General features: G+C 33.8%; 1 protein-coding gene across 1 annotated transcript in view; it reads left to right on the forward strand.

The window, feature by feature from the left end:
- Positions 1–16842, forward strand: part of LOC134265158 (alcohol dehydrogenase [acceptor]-like) — a 22856-nt gene extending 6014 nt beyond the window's left edge. The window contains exons 8-11 of the mRNA XM_062747406.1: positions 3648–3796; positions 13902–14091; positions 16031–16262; positions 16617–16842. Of these exons, the coding sequence (XP_062603390.1) occupies positions 3648–3796; positions 13902–14091; positions 16031–16262; positions 16617–16782 (737 nt within the window). The 3' untranslated portion in view covers positions 16783–16842. The remainder of the gene's footprint in view (positions 1–3647; positions 3797–13901; positions 14092–16030; positions 16263–16616) is intronic.
- Positions 16843–19614: the final 2772 nt, after the last annotated feature.

The following is a 19614-nucleotide window of genomic DNA, read 5'->3' on the forward strand; positions in this document are numbered from 1 at the left end:
TTAACCCGTTTTTAGAAATTGGTCGCACGTAGAGTATGCTCTTGCGTATCGAATAAACTACATGTATATAAACTCCATATGCTGGTGATGAAGGTAAATTGCTGCATAAGTAAGGGAAGTTGACGATAAAAAAATTATGTCTTAACGTTTATCATTGAGCTTAGTTGTTAGATTACCAGTAATGCCTTTTCAAGTAATATACTAGTATCGAAGTATGAAACAGATCTGTTAGACTGTGTTGTATCTTTTGTCTCAAACTCACCAGGACATTGTATCGATGTAGGAATGGAAATTACCTTTGTCAATTGACGATACGTCGACGATATAGAAAAAATATACAGTGGAACCTCATTTATCCGGACGCTTTGGTTCCTGGTCAATTTGTCCAGATATGTGAAGCGTCCGAATACCTGTATCACAAGCTAAACAAAACAATATAACATTAAAAAAATTCCGTCCCGATGAAAAATTGTCCAGACACTGAAGCATCCGGATATCTGGGGTCCGGATACCTGAAGGTTCACTGTAATATAAGAGAAAAGACATAGATATAAGTTTCAAGGTGGAATGCCACACCAAATTTTTATTTTATAGATCTTTGAGTCATCCTTTTTAAACGAGGGTTTCAGCCTTGAAAGGTTGATATTAGCTCTTAATTATTTTATATGAATTTTTTTGTATTTTTTCAAAGAAAATGAAAAAAAATAATTATATCCAACTAAGATGTTTTCCAGTTAAAAGTTTCCTGTAAATGAATGTATCATATTAATATCTCTAAAAATATGTGAAGAAAGGCTGGTTAGACTTTTTAATTTTTTTATAAAAAAATATTTTTGAAAATAAAACACATTATTTGTGAATATTTTTAAACCTATGGTTAAAAAGACCATAAAAGTAGTCACAACTGAGGAGAACATGTTTGTCAATCATATTTTTAAAAGAAATTGAAACGAAATTGAGAAATTTTAGAGAAATTAATTTTTTAATATTTGGACCTAACCCGATCAAAATTAAACTGATCCCGATCAAAATTAACAAAAAATGAATAAACTACTAATTTAATGCCTCTTCTTGTATTTACAATGAAGAAATCTATTTTATAGTCAAGTTCAATAATGTTTTAACCCTTATTACACCTAATCAGACAAGTGTTCTTGGGGAAATGTTATTGATTATTGTGCTATTATGGTCGGGATCGGTTTAATTTTGATCGGGATTGGTCAAAATTAAAAAAAATAATTTCTCTAAAATTTCGCTATTTTGTTTCAATTTCTTTTATAAATATGAGTAATGAACTGTTCTCCCCAGTTGTGACTTGTTTTAAGAAAATTTTAGCCATAGGTTTAAAAATATTCACAAATTATGTGTTGTATTTTCATAAATATTTTTTTTATTTTAAAAAAATTAATATCTATACGGCTTTTCTTCACATATCTGATTAGACATAAATGTGATGCATTCATTTACAACAAAATTTTTACAAGAAAGCGTTGTTACAAAGCAAAATGTAATAACAACGCGAAATGTAATAAACCTGATTTATTACAATTTGCGTTATTACATTTTGTGTTGAAATCAACGCAGAATGTAATAACGCAAAATGTAACAACACACTTTTGAGGATTATTACATTTTGCGTTATTACATTTTGCGTCGAGATCAACGCAAAATGTAATAACGTAATTAAGGAATGAAGCTTATTTCAACTTATGTTATCCGATATAACATAACTTGGGGCAGTTTACGCTTTATAAACCGGGAAGCGGTTTATAAGAAAGCGTAATCTGCCCCAATTTTTGTTATATCGGATAACATAAGTTGAAATAAGCTTCATTTCTTATAATTTAATTTCAGTGTAGACAATGAGACAATATTTCCTCCGGAAAAGGCTTCAAATTGAGCACTATTTTAAAAATAACGTCAAGCGCAGTAATACGTTTTTGACGTAACTCATTGTGACGTAGGCAAGTTATGTTATCCAAAATATTATATGTTCCTCAGAATGATTCAGCCAATGAAATTGCTGATACAAGTAAAATTAAATTTTAATGTAATAACACGAATTTGGGATTATTACATTTTGCGTTGTTACATTTTGCGTCGAGATTAAGCAAAAGGCAGGAACGCAAAATGTAATAACACAATTTTTTCGTCAGCCAGATTGAGTACAATTTTTCAATAGTGTAGTGGTCGATGAAAAGAAAATAAAACAAAAGGAAAAAAATATACGCAATTTCTTACATTTTACTAAATTTTATAATATATTGATTTATTGAATTAGCTACTTGTGTTTAAAATCAGTTTAAGAAATGTTTTCAAATTATACATGTAGGTGTTGCTAATTAGAAACGTGCATTTGTGGGCAGGGTTGTTGGGGGGTATTGACCAGTGTGCTTTTGCTTTCTTTTATAGACAAATGCAATGAATCTAAAAAAAAAAAAAAAAACTATTCATTTGTACTGGAAGGTGTAAATGTATAGCAGGAAGGGGTTTATTGACTTTAATGATACCATACTGTTCTAAACAAATTTACATCATTGCAGACAAGCCAAAACAAAATGCTATCTCTCTCTTTCTTTCCATCCTGTAATAAAATGGATTGTTTTTGCATGTCCACAACAATGCAATAATAAACATACGAAGTAAACACCCCATCTTATCCCTGCCCCTCCTCGCTTGACACACACACATACACTTCTAATTTGTTAACCAGTGTATACATGCATGCCGAATATGCATATCAAGAGCTTTTAATGAACCAAATGGCAATGGTCAACCTACGGTAATTAACTGTTATTGGTTAGAAATTCAAAAAGACTATCAAAAATATGCCAATCAAAGATAAATTAATTCTCTATAAGTAAGTACAGTGCATTCAATATACATGTAAAAATAAAATCAGGGTCAGAAAAACGATACCTTTAGATGTATTTATGATTTTATGTCCGTAAAAGCCCTAACGTTGATCTCATTGTTTTAGTTCTAAACATTTTAACAGCATGTTTCCCATGTTGGTTACATGTATATATTTGGATCAATTTCATGTTCTTTTTTGTTAAACGCAGTCAAAAGAAAAATAATTTTGTTTCATTTTATTACAAATTATATATTACATTTTGCGTTGTCTTCAGTGCAAAAATAAAATAACGCAAAATGTAACAACGAAAAAGGACGTTATTACATTTTGCGTTGATCTCGATGCAAAATGTAATAACGCAAAATGTAATAATCTAAAAATCGTATTATTACATTTTGCGTTGATTTTGACACAAAATGTAATTACGCAAAATGTAATTATCCAGGTTTATTACATTTTGCGTTGTTATTACATTTCGCGTTGTAACAAAGTGTATTATTTTGATGTAAATATTTTTTTCATTTTCTTTGAAAAATACAAAAAAAATTCATATAAAATAATTGAGAGCTAATTTCGGCCTTTCAATGCTGAAACCTTTGTTTAAAAAGGTTGACTCAGAGATCTATAAAATAAAAAGTTGGTGTGGCATTCCTCCTTAAGGGACATTACAGTACTATAATTTCATTCATGTAATACTGATAATTTTTATTAATGTGTGTAGTCTGACATAATTTTTTTCCTCAAATAGTTGAATTACGAATTAAGATTAGTAGATCTGTAAATTTTACAGGTCCTATGTCTAAGTCACATGCGGAGACTCACGCATTTCTGAAAGAGGATGGTTCCTTGCTTCCATACATGCACATGGCGTTCTACAGTCTGCTTTCAATGCCTTCTATTGCCTATGACTTTACAAAAATTATGAACTGGGATCCAAAGGTATAGAATCTTTAGCATGCAGTCATCATATCAAAAATAAAAATCTTTTACGCGCCGAAACGAGAAAAAAAAATGAAAACGCTTATATAAAAACGAAATGAGAATTAACAAAAAACAATACCCGGTTGATTTAAATTGAAAGATGCGGAGATAACTAACAGTGTTCAAACTCAAAAGAGTCCATAAAACAATACAAAATAAGAGCAGAGTAAACATGGATCTCCAACACATCAGAGGGAGACCATGTATTATGCAACAGTAAGCATCCTTCCCATTGTAGGTAAAAAAAAAGGGCAAACATCCGTCGTCATTTCAGCGTGTAAATAATGGTCTAATAATTATTAATGAAAGCGTCAGTCAGCATCTGACTAAATTATAAATTGTATTTGGTGACAAGATAATTGTTTTGACCATAGAATTCGAACTTACGAAATTATTACTTAAAACGAGGCTTCTGATATTATTGTTGCATCAACTTGTTTGTCATTAATTTTCCTCGTTTAAGAATTTGTTCATACTTAGAGCATGCTCCAGCGTATCGAATCAACTGAGAGATATACATGTAAACTCTGTATGCAGTTGATGAAGGTGCATGTATTTTGCTGCATACGTGAAGAAAGCTTACAATTAAAAAGTTAAATTCATGACGTTTATCTTAGAGCTTGGTTGTTGGATTACCATGAACTTCTTTCTTTTCTAAATAAAATATCCGAATATGAAACATATGCGTAAGACTCAGTAGTATCTTTTATCTCAAGCTCATAAGGGTATGTTGTATCGACATAAACATGGAAATAAACATTGGTAATTGACAATACGCCGTCCATATATCTAAATGTCGAGTTGATCGAAGGCCACAGCAAGTGTTTTTCTTCCTATATACCATAAAGAAATACATTTTCGTATGGTCGAATGCATTGAGTTTACTGAAAAATTTTAGGGTCTTTGTTGATAATAATTATTTGATTAGAAGACATGAACACGATATTTTAGAATTTCCCGACACTCTAAAATTGCTTGTCTGTTTATGTTTCGATGTACCGGTCAAAGTGGACAACGGAAAAAAAATAATTTTATAATATAGTATTTGATAATTGCTCAATTCGACTGATTGATTGATTGTATATTGTTAACGTCCCTCTCAAAAATCTTTCACTTATATGGAGACGTCACCGTATGTCGGTGAAGGGCTTCAAATTAGACCTATGCTAGGCATTCAGGGCCATTGAGCAGAGAGAGTTCTTTATCGTGCCAGCGCCTACGTTGTTAAGATCCTATCCGAAAGACGTGTGACTCACTTCTCATGCCGATCGCTCTGCGAAGGAACAGTCACCACTGGATTCGATTCTCATTCGCGGCGCCACGTCTGACTACGTCTTAGGTTCGACGAGGCGCCGTGAATGAGAATCGAATCCGGGCCTCCCGATCACAAAGCGAACGCTCTACCACTAGGCAACCGTGAACGGTCAATTCGATTGAATACCCGGTAATTTATCTACTTTACTTTATCTGTCTGCCAGGCACCTGTTTTTCCAGTAATATTTATCAGGCACCTTCAATGTATTAGAGAAAATATACATATATATGGCTTTAAAGGGGCCTGGACACAGTTTTAACTGATTTTTGAAACCCATTTTAATGTTTACAATTCCTACCTTAGGCATCATCTACTGATTAACAAAAATTTGAACATCATTTGTTGATTAACAAACAAGATACAGAACTTAGAGTATTCATAAGGTAAGCAATGCTCTGCCTTGTTTCTTTTTACATATAGAAAATATCATATTTATTTAAGGAATGTTGTTAAGTTTTGTGTGAGTTATTGGTGTGTGAATCACACAGACTTGTCACGTAGGCATATTTCGTGAAGCGCACTAGCGCTTCATGAAAAATATGCCTACGAGCAAGTCTGTGTGATTCTCACACCAATAATTCACACTTAACTTAAAAACATTCCTTATATTTACATTTTAAATGTTTGGAACCACCAAAAATATACTCAATATTTGAATTTCTCGCTGCCCTATATTGTTTTACTTTTACTAACGTCGCTAGCTGTAGCCCTACTGTGACGTCACGGTAACGCACGTTTCTCCGTGTATATTTCTACGCGTGAGTATACACGAAAATGGTAATCAAATCAATTTCACAGTTAGCTTAGTAGAAAAACACAGCGAATGTAAATATTACAAAATGAAGTTCAGCAAATCAATTGTAACTTTCGAATCGTATTTAAAACTAATTAACTTTTATTTAAAATTACCAACTTTGAATGAACATTTATTAGTTCATTAACCTGTGTAACACAATGAGCATACAAAGTATAAGTTAAATTAATATAAAAAATTGTACAGTACATTTATCTATTTTTGAAATTGTGTTATGAATTATAATTGACACTATCAGTGTATAGAGCGACGGACAATAATAACTTAATTACGAGCTTGTTTACAAACTCTGTGAAATTGGATACAGTAAGAGAGCGTCTTCAATTGACGGACAATTAGTTTTTACGATGTGTTGTTCTCAAGCATTGACACTTCCAATCAGACTTTGTGCAAAGCTGCAGCCATCTAATTAACTGAGGAATGTGCAAGATGCACAATGTTAATGTAAACAGAGGACATTGCTGTATCCTAAAAGGAGATGTGAGACAGAACTTCAGTGAGGGGCGGACAATATTGATATTAATGATGTGACACTCTAACTCACTAATTGCTATACCAAAAATGTGAACCCTATGGTTCAGCTTCTTGTACAAAAGATGTGCGCACTGAGTATCAATTAATAGCTTTTAATATCTTACCTCCGAGATGGACTATGAGAGCTTTTACCATCTATAAGCTCGTAGACGAACTCTGAGAGCTTTTACGAACTTAGCTCTAAGACTTTGTGAGCTTTCACCATCTTGGCTCTGAGTGTTGCGAATTGTCGCAATTTTAATGTATCTTATAGAAACTTTATGATGTACATGTATAGTCTAGAATGTTCTGTATGTTTCGTGAATGAATTCTCAAGAAATCTCTAGAATATGTCAGAATGTGATGACCTAGAATTTTATAGAAGTTTCTATTTCCAGAAGTTTCTTCAATACTATATATATGAGAGTTTTTGTGATCTTAAATTGTTATCGATTTTATATTGTGTTTACATTGAAGAAATATTGAATACATATCAGAAACCATCTGATCATCTTAGCCAATGTGGTATTGTGATTGTTAACCCTTGTGGATTTGTTTTGCCTTTAATTGTCATAATAAATTATAAAAAGATTTCCATGTGATTGTGATTTGCCACATTGTTTGGTGCCGGAACCCGGGAATTGGAGCCTGAAATCAAGAATTTATCACGGAAAAGAAGAAGATGTCAACCTCATACTTGAAAGGACTTTGTACAAGGTACAAGAATCTACTGCTGAAGGAAATGATCAAAAGTAAGACATTTCTTTCTTCAGAAGCTGAAGAAGAGGATTTGACAACCAGGATAAGGCAGATTCAATCTTCCTTGAGACGGTTAAAGGACTTTGGTGCTAAATTAGAAGAAACGATGAAAGAACTTTCCATTGCCTTGGAATCAAAACAAGACAATGAGTCTGAAATTGAAAAATTTACAGAAGATAGTGAGAAGTTGTTTGAATTGCTCACAGATGTTACAGAGCGCTCAGAAGAACTTCTACTCTTGGAAAAAAGACTGGAACAAGTGGACATTTCATATATGAAAAGTGAAGCACCAAATGACCCACGAATCGACCACATGATAGATCTGCAGACAAAAATGCAGGAACAACTGATGCATTTCCAAGAACTCCAAATTCAGGAACTGCACAGAAAGGAGAAGATTTGCAAAGAGACTCCAGTAGTTAAACTACCAAAGTTTGGGCTCCCTTCATTCAACGGAGACAAGTTAAAGTGGAAAGAGTTCTGGGACTCCTTTGAAGCTTCCGTACACAAAAACACAGGGCTTTCCAATATTGAGAAGTTCAACTACTTGAAAAGTAAAATGGAAGGAAAGGCACAATCTGCTATTTCCGGCCTCATGCTCTCCCATGAAAATTATGATGTAGCTCTCTCCATATTGAAGGAACGATTCGGAGATGTGCAGTCTGTACTTAACAAACATTACATGGACCTTATAAACATTAAGCCTGCACTCAATAATACTTCAGTCTCCGTAGACTATTTGATGATTTAGAAAAGCATATGCGCAGCCTAGAAGCATTGGAACAGGACGTAAACCAGGATGTCTTTGTTTCCATGATTATAACGAAGTTACCAAAAGAAGCCAGATTACAGTTAGAATTACAGAAAGGAAAGAAAGAGAAATGGACTGTGCAAAAGCTGAGATCATTTCTTGATAACTACATGTACATAGCAGCCAGAGAGTCTACAGATATGGAAAACCTAACCGGTCATGAAGAACAATCTGCTAGAAAATCTTCATCACCTGGAATGCTATATGAACATGAAAGAAAACATACATCTGCGGAAGCCTTAACAACATCATTTAAAGAATCTCCAAGAAGAAACAAAATTCAAAGAAAGTATCCCATTTGTATCTTCTGTGAACAAAATCACTGGAGTGACGAATGCCAAGAATTCAGGAGAGTTGAAGACAGAAAACAGAAGATTAAGGGAAGATGTTACATTTGTCTCAGGCCAGGTCATCTTAGCAAAGACTGCAAAGTCGACAAACCATGTTTCTATTGCCATCAGACAAAGAAACATCACCGAAGTCTCTGCAACAAGAAAATGCTGCCTTTGAGAGAAACCTCGCACTTTGTTGAAACATCCGAACTATGTGACTCAGAAACAGTTAACAATGTTCGAGAAAACAGCCTACTGTCATCAGGAAGTATGGTCCTAATGCAAACTGCAAAAATTGATGCATCAAATCTGAATGGATCGAGATTTGAAACAATCAGAATTCTCATGGACTCTGGATCTCAAAGAACGTATGTTACTGAGGAATTACTTCAAGATTGAATTTGAAGAGAAAAAGAACAGAGGAAATATCACTTGTCACCTTTGGATCCACGAAACCAAAAATAGTAAAAACTCCAAATGTATCTTTAAGAATTAAACTGAAGGATGGACACTACATGAGAATTGAAGCAAATGTTGTGCCTCAAATAACCGGACCAATACACAGAAGACCGTTACCACCTAACATCATTGAAAAGGTACAGTGCCAATGGAAAAATCTACAGTTTGCAGATACCTTACCAAAATCTACAGAGAATTCAACCATAGACATCCTTATTGGGAATGACTATTATCTTGATTTGGTATCATCAGAAAAAATTGAAGTTGACCATGGACTTTACTTGCTCTCATCAAAGTTAGGATGGATTCTCACTGGACGAACACAAGCTAACTTTGAGGTATCCAGAGATAATTTACACCAAATGCTGATTGTAAATGGAAACAATATAACAACGGAATATTGTCTTCATTCCTCTGTCGATGAATGTTTGCCCTTGAAGCCATCATTAGACGAGTACTGGAACTTGGAAACTATTGGAATCAAGGATCAGCCCCACTCATCAGATGATGACAAGGCTTTAAAAAACTTTAACGACACAATAAAACTAGTCAATGGTAGATATCAAGTCACTTGGCCCTGGAAGGATGAGCAACCTGAACTCCCAGAGAACAGAGAACTTGCTCTTGGAAGGTTGAAATCTCTACTTCAAAAACTAAAAAAGAACCCTGAGCTGCTTCACCAATATGATGGAATAATTCAGGACCAGTGCAAGCAAGGCATAATTGAAAAGGTGACAAAGAGCAGTGAAGTGAAGAATAGTGTCAAACACTACATACCCCATCATGCTGCCATTGATCCAACAAAGCCTACCACAAAGGTACGGATCGTCTATGATGCATCGGCAAAGGTCAAACCAGAGTGTAACAACCTTAACGAGTGTCTTTACAGAGGACCAGTGATGCTAAATGATTTGTGTGGACTGTTGTTGAGATTTAGAATGAAAAGGATTGCAATTATTGCTGACATAGAAAAGGCATTTCTACAGATTGAATTACAAGGAAAGGACAGAGATGTGACAAGATTCTTTTGGTTAAAGGATATGGAAACTCCATCCACAGATAACAATATTCAAGTATATAGATTTACGAGAGTTCCATTTGGAGTTATATCAAGCCCTTTTCTATTAGCTGCAACTTTAGATTACCATCTTGGAAACTACAACACTGCAACAACTGAAAACATAAGAAGCAATATTTACGTGGATAATGTTATCATTGGTGTAGAGTCCGTCTCAGAGGCTAGGAAACTATATACAGACACCAAAGAGATCTTCAGTACCATGTCAATGAATTTACGAGACTGGGCATCTAACTCCACAGAATTTAGCCAGTGTATTCCTCAAGCTGATCAAGCAAACAGAGAAACCATAAAAATTCTTGGTTTGTCTTGGACTCCCTATTCATAAACAGTCCAAAAGATGAAACTCATATTCCACCTATCACCAAGAGGAAAGTCCTTCAAAGAATTGCTTCTGTTTTTGATCCACTTGGATTCTTCACCCCAGTTACTTTGAAAACAAAGTTGTTTCTACAAACATTATGGAATCAAAAGAAAGAGTGGGATGAAGAACTGACCAAAGAAGACATTCAACGCTGGGAAAATATATCCGCAGATCTGGATGATATTCCCAATTGCCCTATTCCTCGTTTTATAGGACTCACTGGTACAGTGACATACAAATTAATGTGCTTTTGTGATGCATCAACTAAAGCGTACGCCTGTGCGGTCTATTTACACCAGAGCAAAAAAGAAAGAAGTACTGTTAACCTGTTGTTTTCAAAAACTCGATTAGTGCCACTCAAGAAAATAACACTGCCTAGATTGGAACTATTGGCTGTTGTCATTGGAGTCCGCTGCATTAACTTTGTTGAACAACAACTGAAGTTACCTGTCACAGAAAAGATCCTTTGGACCGATTCCCAATGTGTATTACATTGGATAAAAATGAAGAAACCTCTTAAAACTTTTGTGGAAAACAGAGTAAAAGAAATCAGAAACAACAAAGATATCACTTTTCAATATGTGTCTACAAAGGATAATCCAGCTGATATTGCAAGCAGAGGAACAGCAGTTAAAACTCTTCAAGAATTTGAACAATGGTGGAATGGTCCAGAATGATTAATTAAAAGGAAAGACTATTGGCCTTCATGGAACAGTCAACAAACCTGTAAAGAAATGCAGAGTGTCATAGAATCAGAATGCAAGACTCCAAAGATAGTTTATGAAGCAAAACTGGTGGCTGGGGAGAGTCCTAACGGAAGAAATAACAACTCAGATTCTGAATCAACTGGATATGCAAACATCATTGACTACCAAAATTTTTCATCATTTATAAACCTTACTCGAGTTTTAGCATGGACTCTTAGGTTTATGAAAAGAGTGAAGAAAATGCCAATGCCATAAAACCATCTAACTTACTCAGAACTACAGAATGCTAAAATTCTTATAATCAAGAATATCCAGACTCAAAACTATGGTGATGTCAAAACCTCACTCAAGGAAAATAAGAGAAATAATTTAATTAGTCAATTAGGACTTGTATTGGATCAGGAAGGAATCATCAGATGCATTGGTAGACTCAAGGATGCTCAGCTTTCAGAAGGAGCAAGAACTCCCATCCTCCTTCCAAGAAAGAACCATGTGACGGGACTGATTATTGATTACATCCACAAAAAATCATTTCATGTTGGAGTCTCCCAAACACTGTCATTGGTTCGTCAAGACTACTGGATGCCGCAGGGAAGAGCAGAAGTAAAATGAATACTTCATAAATGCACAATCTGTAAGCGGTTTGAGGGTGGTCCATACAAGATGCCACTGATGCCTCCACTACCAAAGAAACGTGTGAGTGAATCATCACCATTTACATACACGGGAGTGGATTACTTTGGACCAATCTTCATCAAAACAGAAACTGGCAATAAAAAGGTATGGGTCTGTCTATTTACCTGCTTGGTAGTAAGGGCCATATATCTTGAACTCATGCAGGACATGTCCACAGAACAGTTTCTCCTAGGACTAAGGAGATTTATTGCGCGTTGGGGCAAGCCAAAACAAATTATCTCTGATAATGGTGCTCAATTCAAACTTGCAAGCCTGGTTTTGGATAAAAGTTGGGAAAATGTTACGTCTGATAATGATGTCCAAAGTTATATTGCAAATGAAGAGATTCAGTGGCAATTTATTGTGGAACTGGCACCATGGATGGGAGGATTTTATGAACGTCTGGTTGGTGTTGTCAAACGATGCTTAAGAAAAACTATAGGAAAACTCTGTTTAACAAATGAGCAAATGAGAACGATGCTTGCAGAAGCTGAAGCAGTCGTGAATTCGAGACCCTTAGTCTATATTGGAGACGATATTAATTCAAACATCACCCTTATTCCAGCGCATTTCCTCACTTTGAATCCAAAAATAGGACTTCAAGATGGTGAAAATTTTGATCCCATGGACCCAGACTATGTACCTGTTGCAAGCTCTGTAAACACTTTACTGGCAATTTGGAAAAAAGGTCAACGACTTTTAGATACATTCTGGAAGACATGGAGAGATGAGTATCTTTTAAGTCTAAGAGAAAGAACATCCTATAAATTAAAAGGAAAACGAATTCAAGACAACAGGCCGGTAAGAATTGGTGATGCTGTCCTCATCAAAGAAGAACTCCCTAGAGGAAGCTGGAAGATTGGAAGAATTTGCGATTTGACAATGAGTCAAGATGGACAATACAGGTCCGGAAAGGTAATGTTACCTAACAAAAGATCATTAAACCGACCGTTAAATTTACTTTATCCTATAGAATGCACCGATAAATCTAACCTTGGTGATAGTGATACGACGAAGGAAGAGCCAGCAGTCGATGTTATTCCTCCGTTACCTAGAGCAAAAAGACAGGCCGCTGAGAGAACTACAAAACTGATAAAGGAACAATTAAATTAATTATTTACTTGCCTTTGTCTTGGGAGTGTTGCGAATTGTCGCAATTTTAATGTATCTTATAGAAATTTTATGATGTACATGTATAGTCTAGAATGTTCTATATGTTTCGTGAATGAATTCTCAAGAAATCTCTAGAATATGTCAGAATGTGATGACCTAGAATTTTATAGAAGTTTCTATTTCCAGATATTTCTTAAATACTATATATATGAGAGTTTTTGTGATCTTAAATTATTATCGATTTTATATTGTGTTTACATTGAAGAAATATTGAATACATATCAGAAACCATCTGATCATCTTAGCCAATGTAGTATTGTGATTGTTAACCCTTGTGGATTTGTTTTGCCTTTAATCGTCATAATAAATTATAAAAAAGAAGATTTCCGTGTGATTGTGATTTGCCACACTGAGATCTTTGTAATTGAACTTTTCAAGTGCCATTGTTTGTTACCTTTGCTGTGACTTCATAATAAAACTATAAACTTACAAAACTCTTCTTAATCCAAACACATTGGCTAATTGTGTTATACCTGACAGTGTGTAAACAAAAACATGACAATAGCCTTTTTTACATAACAAGGGTTTGGAGCTCTAAATCTACCTTGTATCTAGACAACAGGCGTTCAAATTTGTGATGATCGTTAGTTAGACCCTGGTTAAATATTTGTAAAAAATGAAAAAAAAAATTTGAAATTTTACCTGAAACTGTGTCCATGCCCCTTTTTTTATTAAATTACCTCTTTTTTTTACTTTTTAAATTATAACTACTTAAAATTTCATCTTTGACTATAGACATTATTTTCAAAAAACTTTTCTAAAAATATTTTATTTATACTTACATTTTGTCTGAAATACAGAAAAGAGAAAACAAAATTAAATGACTTAACTTTTCATATAATAGAGGATCGTCTAATTCACTTTAAGTACTAATGAGAAGTTTCATCAGACCCGAATGAGAGTATGCTTTATGATAGATTTTGAAAAAGAAAGAAAAAGTTTGACATTAATTATCGCATTACTAATTAAAACTAATGAAAGACTAATCATATCTTGAATTTCATACTTTTAAAACAAAGGGTGATAACTGTTTTCTCATATTTTCAACTATAAAATCTTGAAGATCACCGAGGGTGTATATAAAGCGTACACGGACTTCATCAGCAATGGAGGAAGCTTCTTCACCGAAAATATACTTCTTCATCCCAAGAGTAGAGGAACCATCCGCCTCCAGAGTACCGATCCCTTTGATCCACCCCTTATAGATCCGAATTACTTGGATCATCCAGATGATATGAAGACATTGCTGAAAGGTAAATAATTACGACGATTAATTTCTTAGACTATTTTAAATACTTTACATGAGGATAAAATTTAGCAGTTGATAGTATCTATCTTTTAACAGTCACCTGTATATTGTGGCCATGTCTGCCAGCTGATGGGTACTCGAGGACATGTTCTGATCATGATTAATTGTGAATTCGAAATCCGTTATTGTCACTGTGACCATGAAATTCAAAAAATGCTGAATGAAAAGGAGAATGTAAAACTTTGTAACATGTATTAACTTTGCTTCGTTGAAAAAAAATGATTACATTCAAACCAATGAATGATATGGATTACATGATTACTATATACATGTACATGGTGATCTGAATGCTTTCTTTTACGTAAACATCACTAATTAAGTTGCAAAGCTTGAAAGCGGGCGGGTATATAGTAATCGGTATGTCCGTCCGTCTGTTACGCTTTGGGGTACCCATCTCTTATCCGCAACTTCTATCATACCACTGAATGAAATTTAATGAAACTTTCACAGAATTTTTATTACATAATGCCATTGTGTATCTTCTATTTAACCTTTTGATCTGACGCGTATTTTGGGTCTCCCACAGCAAAACATTAACACTGCCATTATATTCATATGCCTCTAGTTGTTGTTGTTGTTGTTGCTGTTGACCGGTCAAACATCTCTTGAGCGCTATGTAGTTGAACAAAAAGGCTCTTATTATTCAATATTAGCAAAATTACGACCCATATAAAATTTTTTGCTCATAATTTATGTTGTTTTGATTGGGTAGTCTTCAATTTGAAATATTGTTTTTTATGTACATTGTTTAAACTCAATTACAATATACAGAGATGGTATCAGGTACCATGGAAGTGTTCCCTGTCTACAGGTCACATCTGCAAATTATTTTTTTACTTAGGAGTGGAACAGTTTATGAAGCTAGCTAACACAGAAGCATTCAGATCAATTGGTGCCTCACCATCAGACCCCTATGAGGAGTATTATCCTCCATGTAACGAGCTACAATACCCTTCAGAGGAGTATTGGGTCTGTAGAATCAAGCACTACGCCTCTGGCGTATGGCATCCAACGTCTACTTGTAGAATGGGGGCATTAGATGATCACACAGCTGTTGTTGATCTTTTAACAGTCACCTGTATATTGTGGCCATGTCTGCCAACTGATGGGTACTCGAGGACATGTTCTGATCATGATTAATTGTGAATTCGAAATCCGTTATTGTCACTGTGACCATGAAATTCAAAAAATGCTGAATGAAAAGGAGAATGTAAAACTTTGTAACATGTATTAACTTTGCTTCGTTGAAAAAAAATGATTACATTCAAACCAATGAATGATATGGATTACATGATTACTATATACATGTACATGGTGATCTGAATGCTTTCTTTTACGTAAACATCACTAATTAAGTTGCAAAGCTTGAAAGCGGGCGGGTATATAGTAATCGGTATGTCCGTCCGTCTGTTACGCTTTGGGGTACCCATCTCTTATCCGCAACTTCTATCATACCACTGAATGAAATTTAATGAAACTTTCACAGAATTTTTATTACATAATGCCATTGTGTATCTTCTATTTAACCTTTTGATCTGACGCGTATTTTGGGTCTCCCACAGCAAAACATTAACACTGCCATTATATTCATATGCCTCTAGTTGTTGTTGTTGTTGTTGTTGCTGTTGACCGGTCAAACATCTCTTGAGCGCTATGTAGTTGAACAAAAAGGCTCTTATTATTCAATATTAGCAAAATTACGACCCATATAAAATTTTTTGCTCATAATTTATGTTGTTTTGATTGGGTAGTCTTCAATTTGAAATATTGTTTTTTATGTACATTGTTTAAACTCAATTACAATATACACAGAGATGGTATCAGGTACCATGGAAGTGTTCCCTGTCTACAGGTCACATCTGCAAATTATTTTTTTTACTTAGGAGTGGAACAGTTTATGAAGCTAGCTAACACAGAAGCATTCAGATCAATTGGTGCCTCACCATCAGACCCCTATGAGGAGTATTATCCTCCATGTAACGAGCTACAATACCCTTCAGAGGAGTATTGGGTCTGTAGAATCAAGCACTACGCCTCTGGCGTATGGCATCCAACGTCTACTTGTAGAATGGGGGCATTAGATGATCACACAGCTGTTGTTGATCCACAACTAAGGTTTTGAATTTTATTTTATTTACTTTTTTAAGAATTAAATATATTTTGTTTAATTGTGATAAACAAAGATTTATTTTAAAAATTTAATATTTGTTTGCTTTCAATCTTATGTAAACTGAATGTTAAGGCTGCGTTTAATTGGACTAGAAAGAATGAATATAACTGAAGAACATAATTAAGGTAATACTCGCAAAAATACTCCTAAATATATTCAGAATATGTATAATTCAACAATCTTAAATTCGTTAAATGGATTATCAGTGAGTGATATGAATATCGTAAATTATTTGATCTATAGAAAAAGAGAAAGTTGTTTGTATTTCCTTTTGTCACAACAGTAATTTATTTTTGCAGGGTTAAAGGTATACAGAATCTTCGTGTGGTCGATGCATCTGTCATGCGTCATGTTACCTCTGGAAACACAAATGCTCCAACAATAATGATAGCAGAAAAAGCGGCCGATATGATTCGAGGAATAGATAGTGTTAAAAATATTCGTAAAAAAATTAATCATTTATAAATTTTTATGAAAGATGAGGCGCGCATTAAAAAAATCTATGCATGTGTTTACACAGTTGCAGGCAAGAAAACATAAATAAGGAGATGTATCATCATTTTATTATCAACTTAACTACTTTTATGTAGAATCAGAACCATTTTCTGATTTGCTGATGACCCTCACACGAAAACAAATATCCATTTTATTGACGAAGCAGTCATAAATCCTATGGGAAATGTTTACTGGTTACTTTTTTCTCAATTAAATATTTCATTTTGTAGAAAATAATTACCAGAATTCAGGTCTATAGGTACATGTTTGTGATTAAAGTATACGTTTTACTGTTATTCTTTATTTCACTTCCGAATTGTATTATTATTTAAAAAGGGTTGACGTTGTAAAATACGATACAAAAAGACAAGTGTCATGTTCTTTGAAGGAGATCAACCATCTGATAAGAGAAATAACTACATGTACCGAAGTTTTCAAATCCAAATACTTATTTACTTTATTTATTAAAGTTTAATAATTGAGACTTATGTTGGTAGTCGACTCCAATAAACTTGCCATAAACGATGGGAGCATGAACTCCTTTTTCCTTTTGTTTCTGAAATTTAAGAAGTCTCTTTGTGCTTTTGTCCTCGATTTCTATTGTTTTGATGGACTTTTGTTCTCTCCATATTTCGTGCATTCTTTTCTTACATGTAAACATTCAGTTCTACATCCCAGTGATATTCTGACTAAGGAAGCAGAATTCAATGACGTTATCTTGGATGGATTTAGGAGGTTTGGCAATAATTGTTAGATTCATACTAGTAGACTCCTCTTATAATAAATTCTAGGTTCTGATTATAAGTTATTACTCTTTCCTCTCTCTTTGTAAAAAACTTAATATCATGGTCTGAAATCAAAATCTTTTCCAAACAAAAAAAAAAAAATGGAAGCGATTCATACATAACTCATATATTTTCATTTTAACCCAATGATATCGCTTTTGATGGAAATCAATATTGGTGTGTTTAAAGTTTTTATATTTAAAAAATACATTGGGTTTTAGTTCTAGCGGATACATTCAGCCTTAGACAGTCTTGATAATATACCGAAGCCTAACCTGTTGATTCAAATAAAATGTTCTGTGTCCTTCCACCGATATATATATATATATAGTATATTGGCTGATATTGGTGTCTTGGGCTGACATAGGACCTGAAGTGCAAAAGGGTATGTTGTTTTATGATTATATGTTTATGACATACTTAGCAGTAAAAAATATAGTACATATCAACTTAAAAACGTGCCCGATCTGTAGTTGGAAACAATCTTTTGTCAAGTAAAAATGATCCTTACAATCAAAAAGTAAAACTTAAGAGGAATTGTACTATGAAAAATGTGTATTATCACAAGTACTGTTTTTGAGGTTAACGCTTTACAACATGTACAACTTACCGAAATATTTATGACGCAACATACACGTAACCTTTCCTAGTAAGCACCTTATAGCCCAGCACAAGTTTCTCTAAAATTTAGCATAAATAATTAAGCCGTAATATTATGAGATTATAATTTTTTTTTATTTTATGATATTTTAGCAAGAATTCAAAAATGGGAATTGGCATTAAACATGTTAAATTGAATATTAACTTAAAATGCGTGATTGAGGGGAAACGGTATTTTCGTGATTTTATGTTAGAAATAGGAAATGGTATATATGCATTAAAGTGCGTGACTGCTTTTTAGACGTCAAGCATATCTCATATGCAAAACTCCTGTATTTATTACTAAGTATATACTAGTAATAAAGAGAAATATTAACCTTGGCTTGTGTCAATAATATGCAAAATATTTACTATACAAAGACAAACTTTTACAAAAGGTCTGCATTTAAAGATTTTTTTGCTCCCTTTAGTAATTATTTCAATAATTTGTATTCTAAAAAAAATTCTTACATTCTACGTGTTTTGCGTCAATTTTGCATTTCGAATTGAACATATTTCAGTTAACGAAATAATGTGAAGAATAAAACTAAAGTCATTGAATTTAGTTTCCTTACTGTGGTAGGAGGGGTGAACAATCTTTGACAAACAAAAGAGCAAAACAAATAAAGATTAGCAGACTTTTTTCATAAAGGAACACTGACCTAGTTTTGTGTCCTAATGTTTAGCAAATGGTTGCATATATTAAGGGAAAAGACCACATTAATTGTATCCCAACATTCCCCAACTAACCTCGTTAACCCAAAATGAATATATATGTGTAATTGTAACCGACGATTCATTTTCATATTTGTTTTATGCTGTTTGGGGGGTTAGTGATAAAATTTCATCTAATGTGAAATCACAAATTTTCGTGGGGGTTATTTTCGTTGATTACGAGGTATGGGGAGACAAAGCAATATTTTTTCCTCAAACCTAGAAAATTTGACCCCACGAAAAAAATTGATTTTACAGTATTTAACCCAATTTTATCGATCTTGAGTCTGATTTCAAAACTTTTTAAATATATACTGAAATATATTACACACACACCCCGAGTTGGTTTTTAACAATTCTTTATAATAACGGCACCGCATTTAAACCCCAAAACTCTAAACATAGGTAGTGACTGATCTTGTAAATATTACGATAACTTCAAGACTGTAAGATTGATAAACCAAGGTCACGTCCTACAGTAACCATTTGAACGATAAAGAACCCTTACTGCCCTGTTAGCCTGTGCATGCCGAATAAATGCCTAATTTTGAAATCCTTCACCAGTAAAAGATATCAAATAATGGGGGATGTAAATCAACAAAGAATCAATTAATCATACCAACAGCAGGTTATTCTTATTCTTAACATTTATAACTTTTTTCAG

This window comes from Saccostrea cucullata, unplaced genomic scaffold, assembly GCF_032062105.1.
Source record: "Saccostrea cucullata isolate Sc308-1 unplaced genomic scaffold, CSIRO_AGI_Scuc_v1 ctg3917, whole genome shotgun sequence".
Classification (NCBI taxonomy): domain Eukaryota; kingdom Metazoa; phylum Mollusca; class Bivalvia; order Ostreida; family Ostreidae; genus Saccostrea; species Saccostrea cuccullata.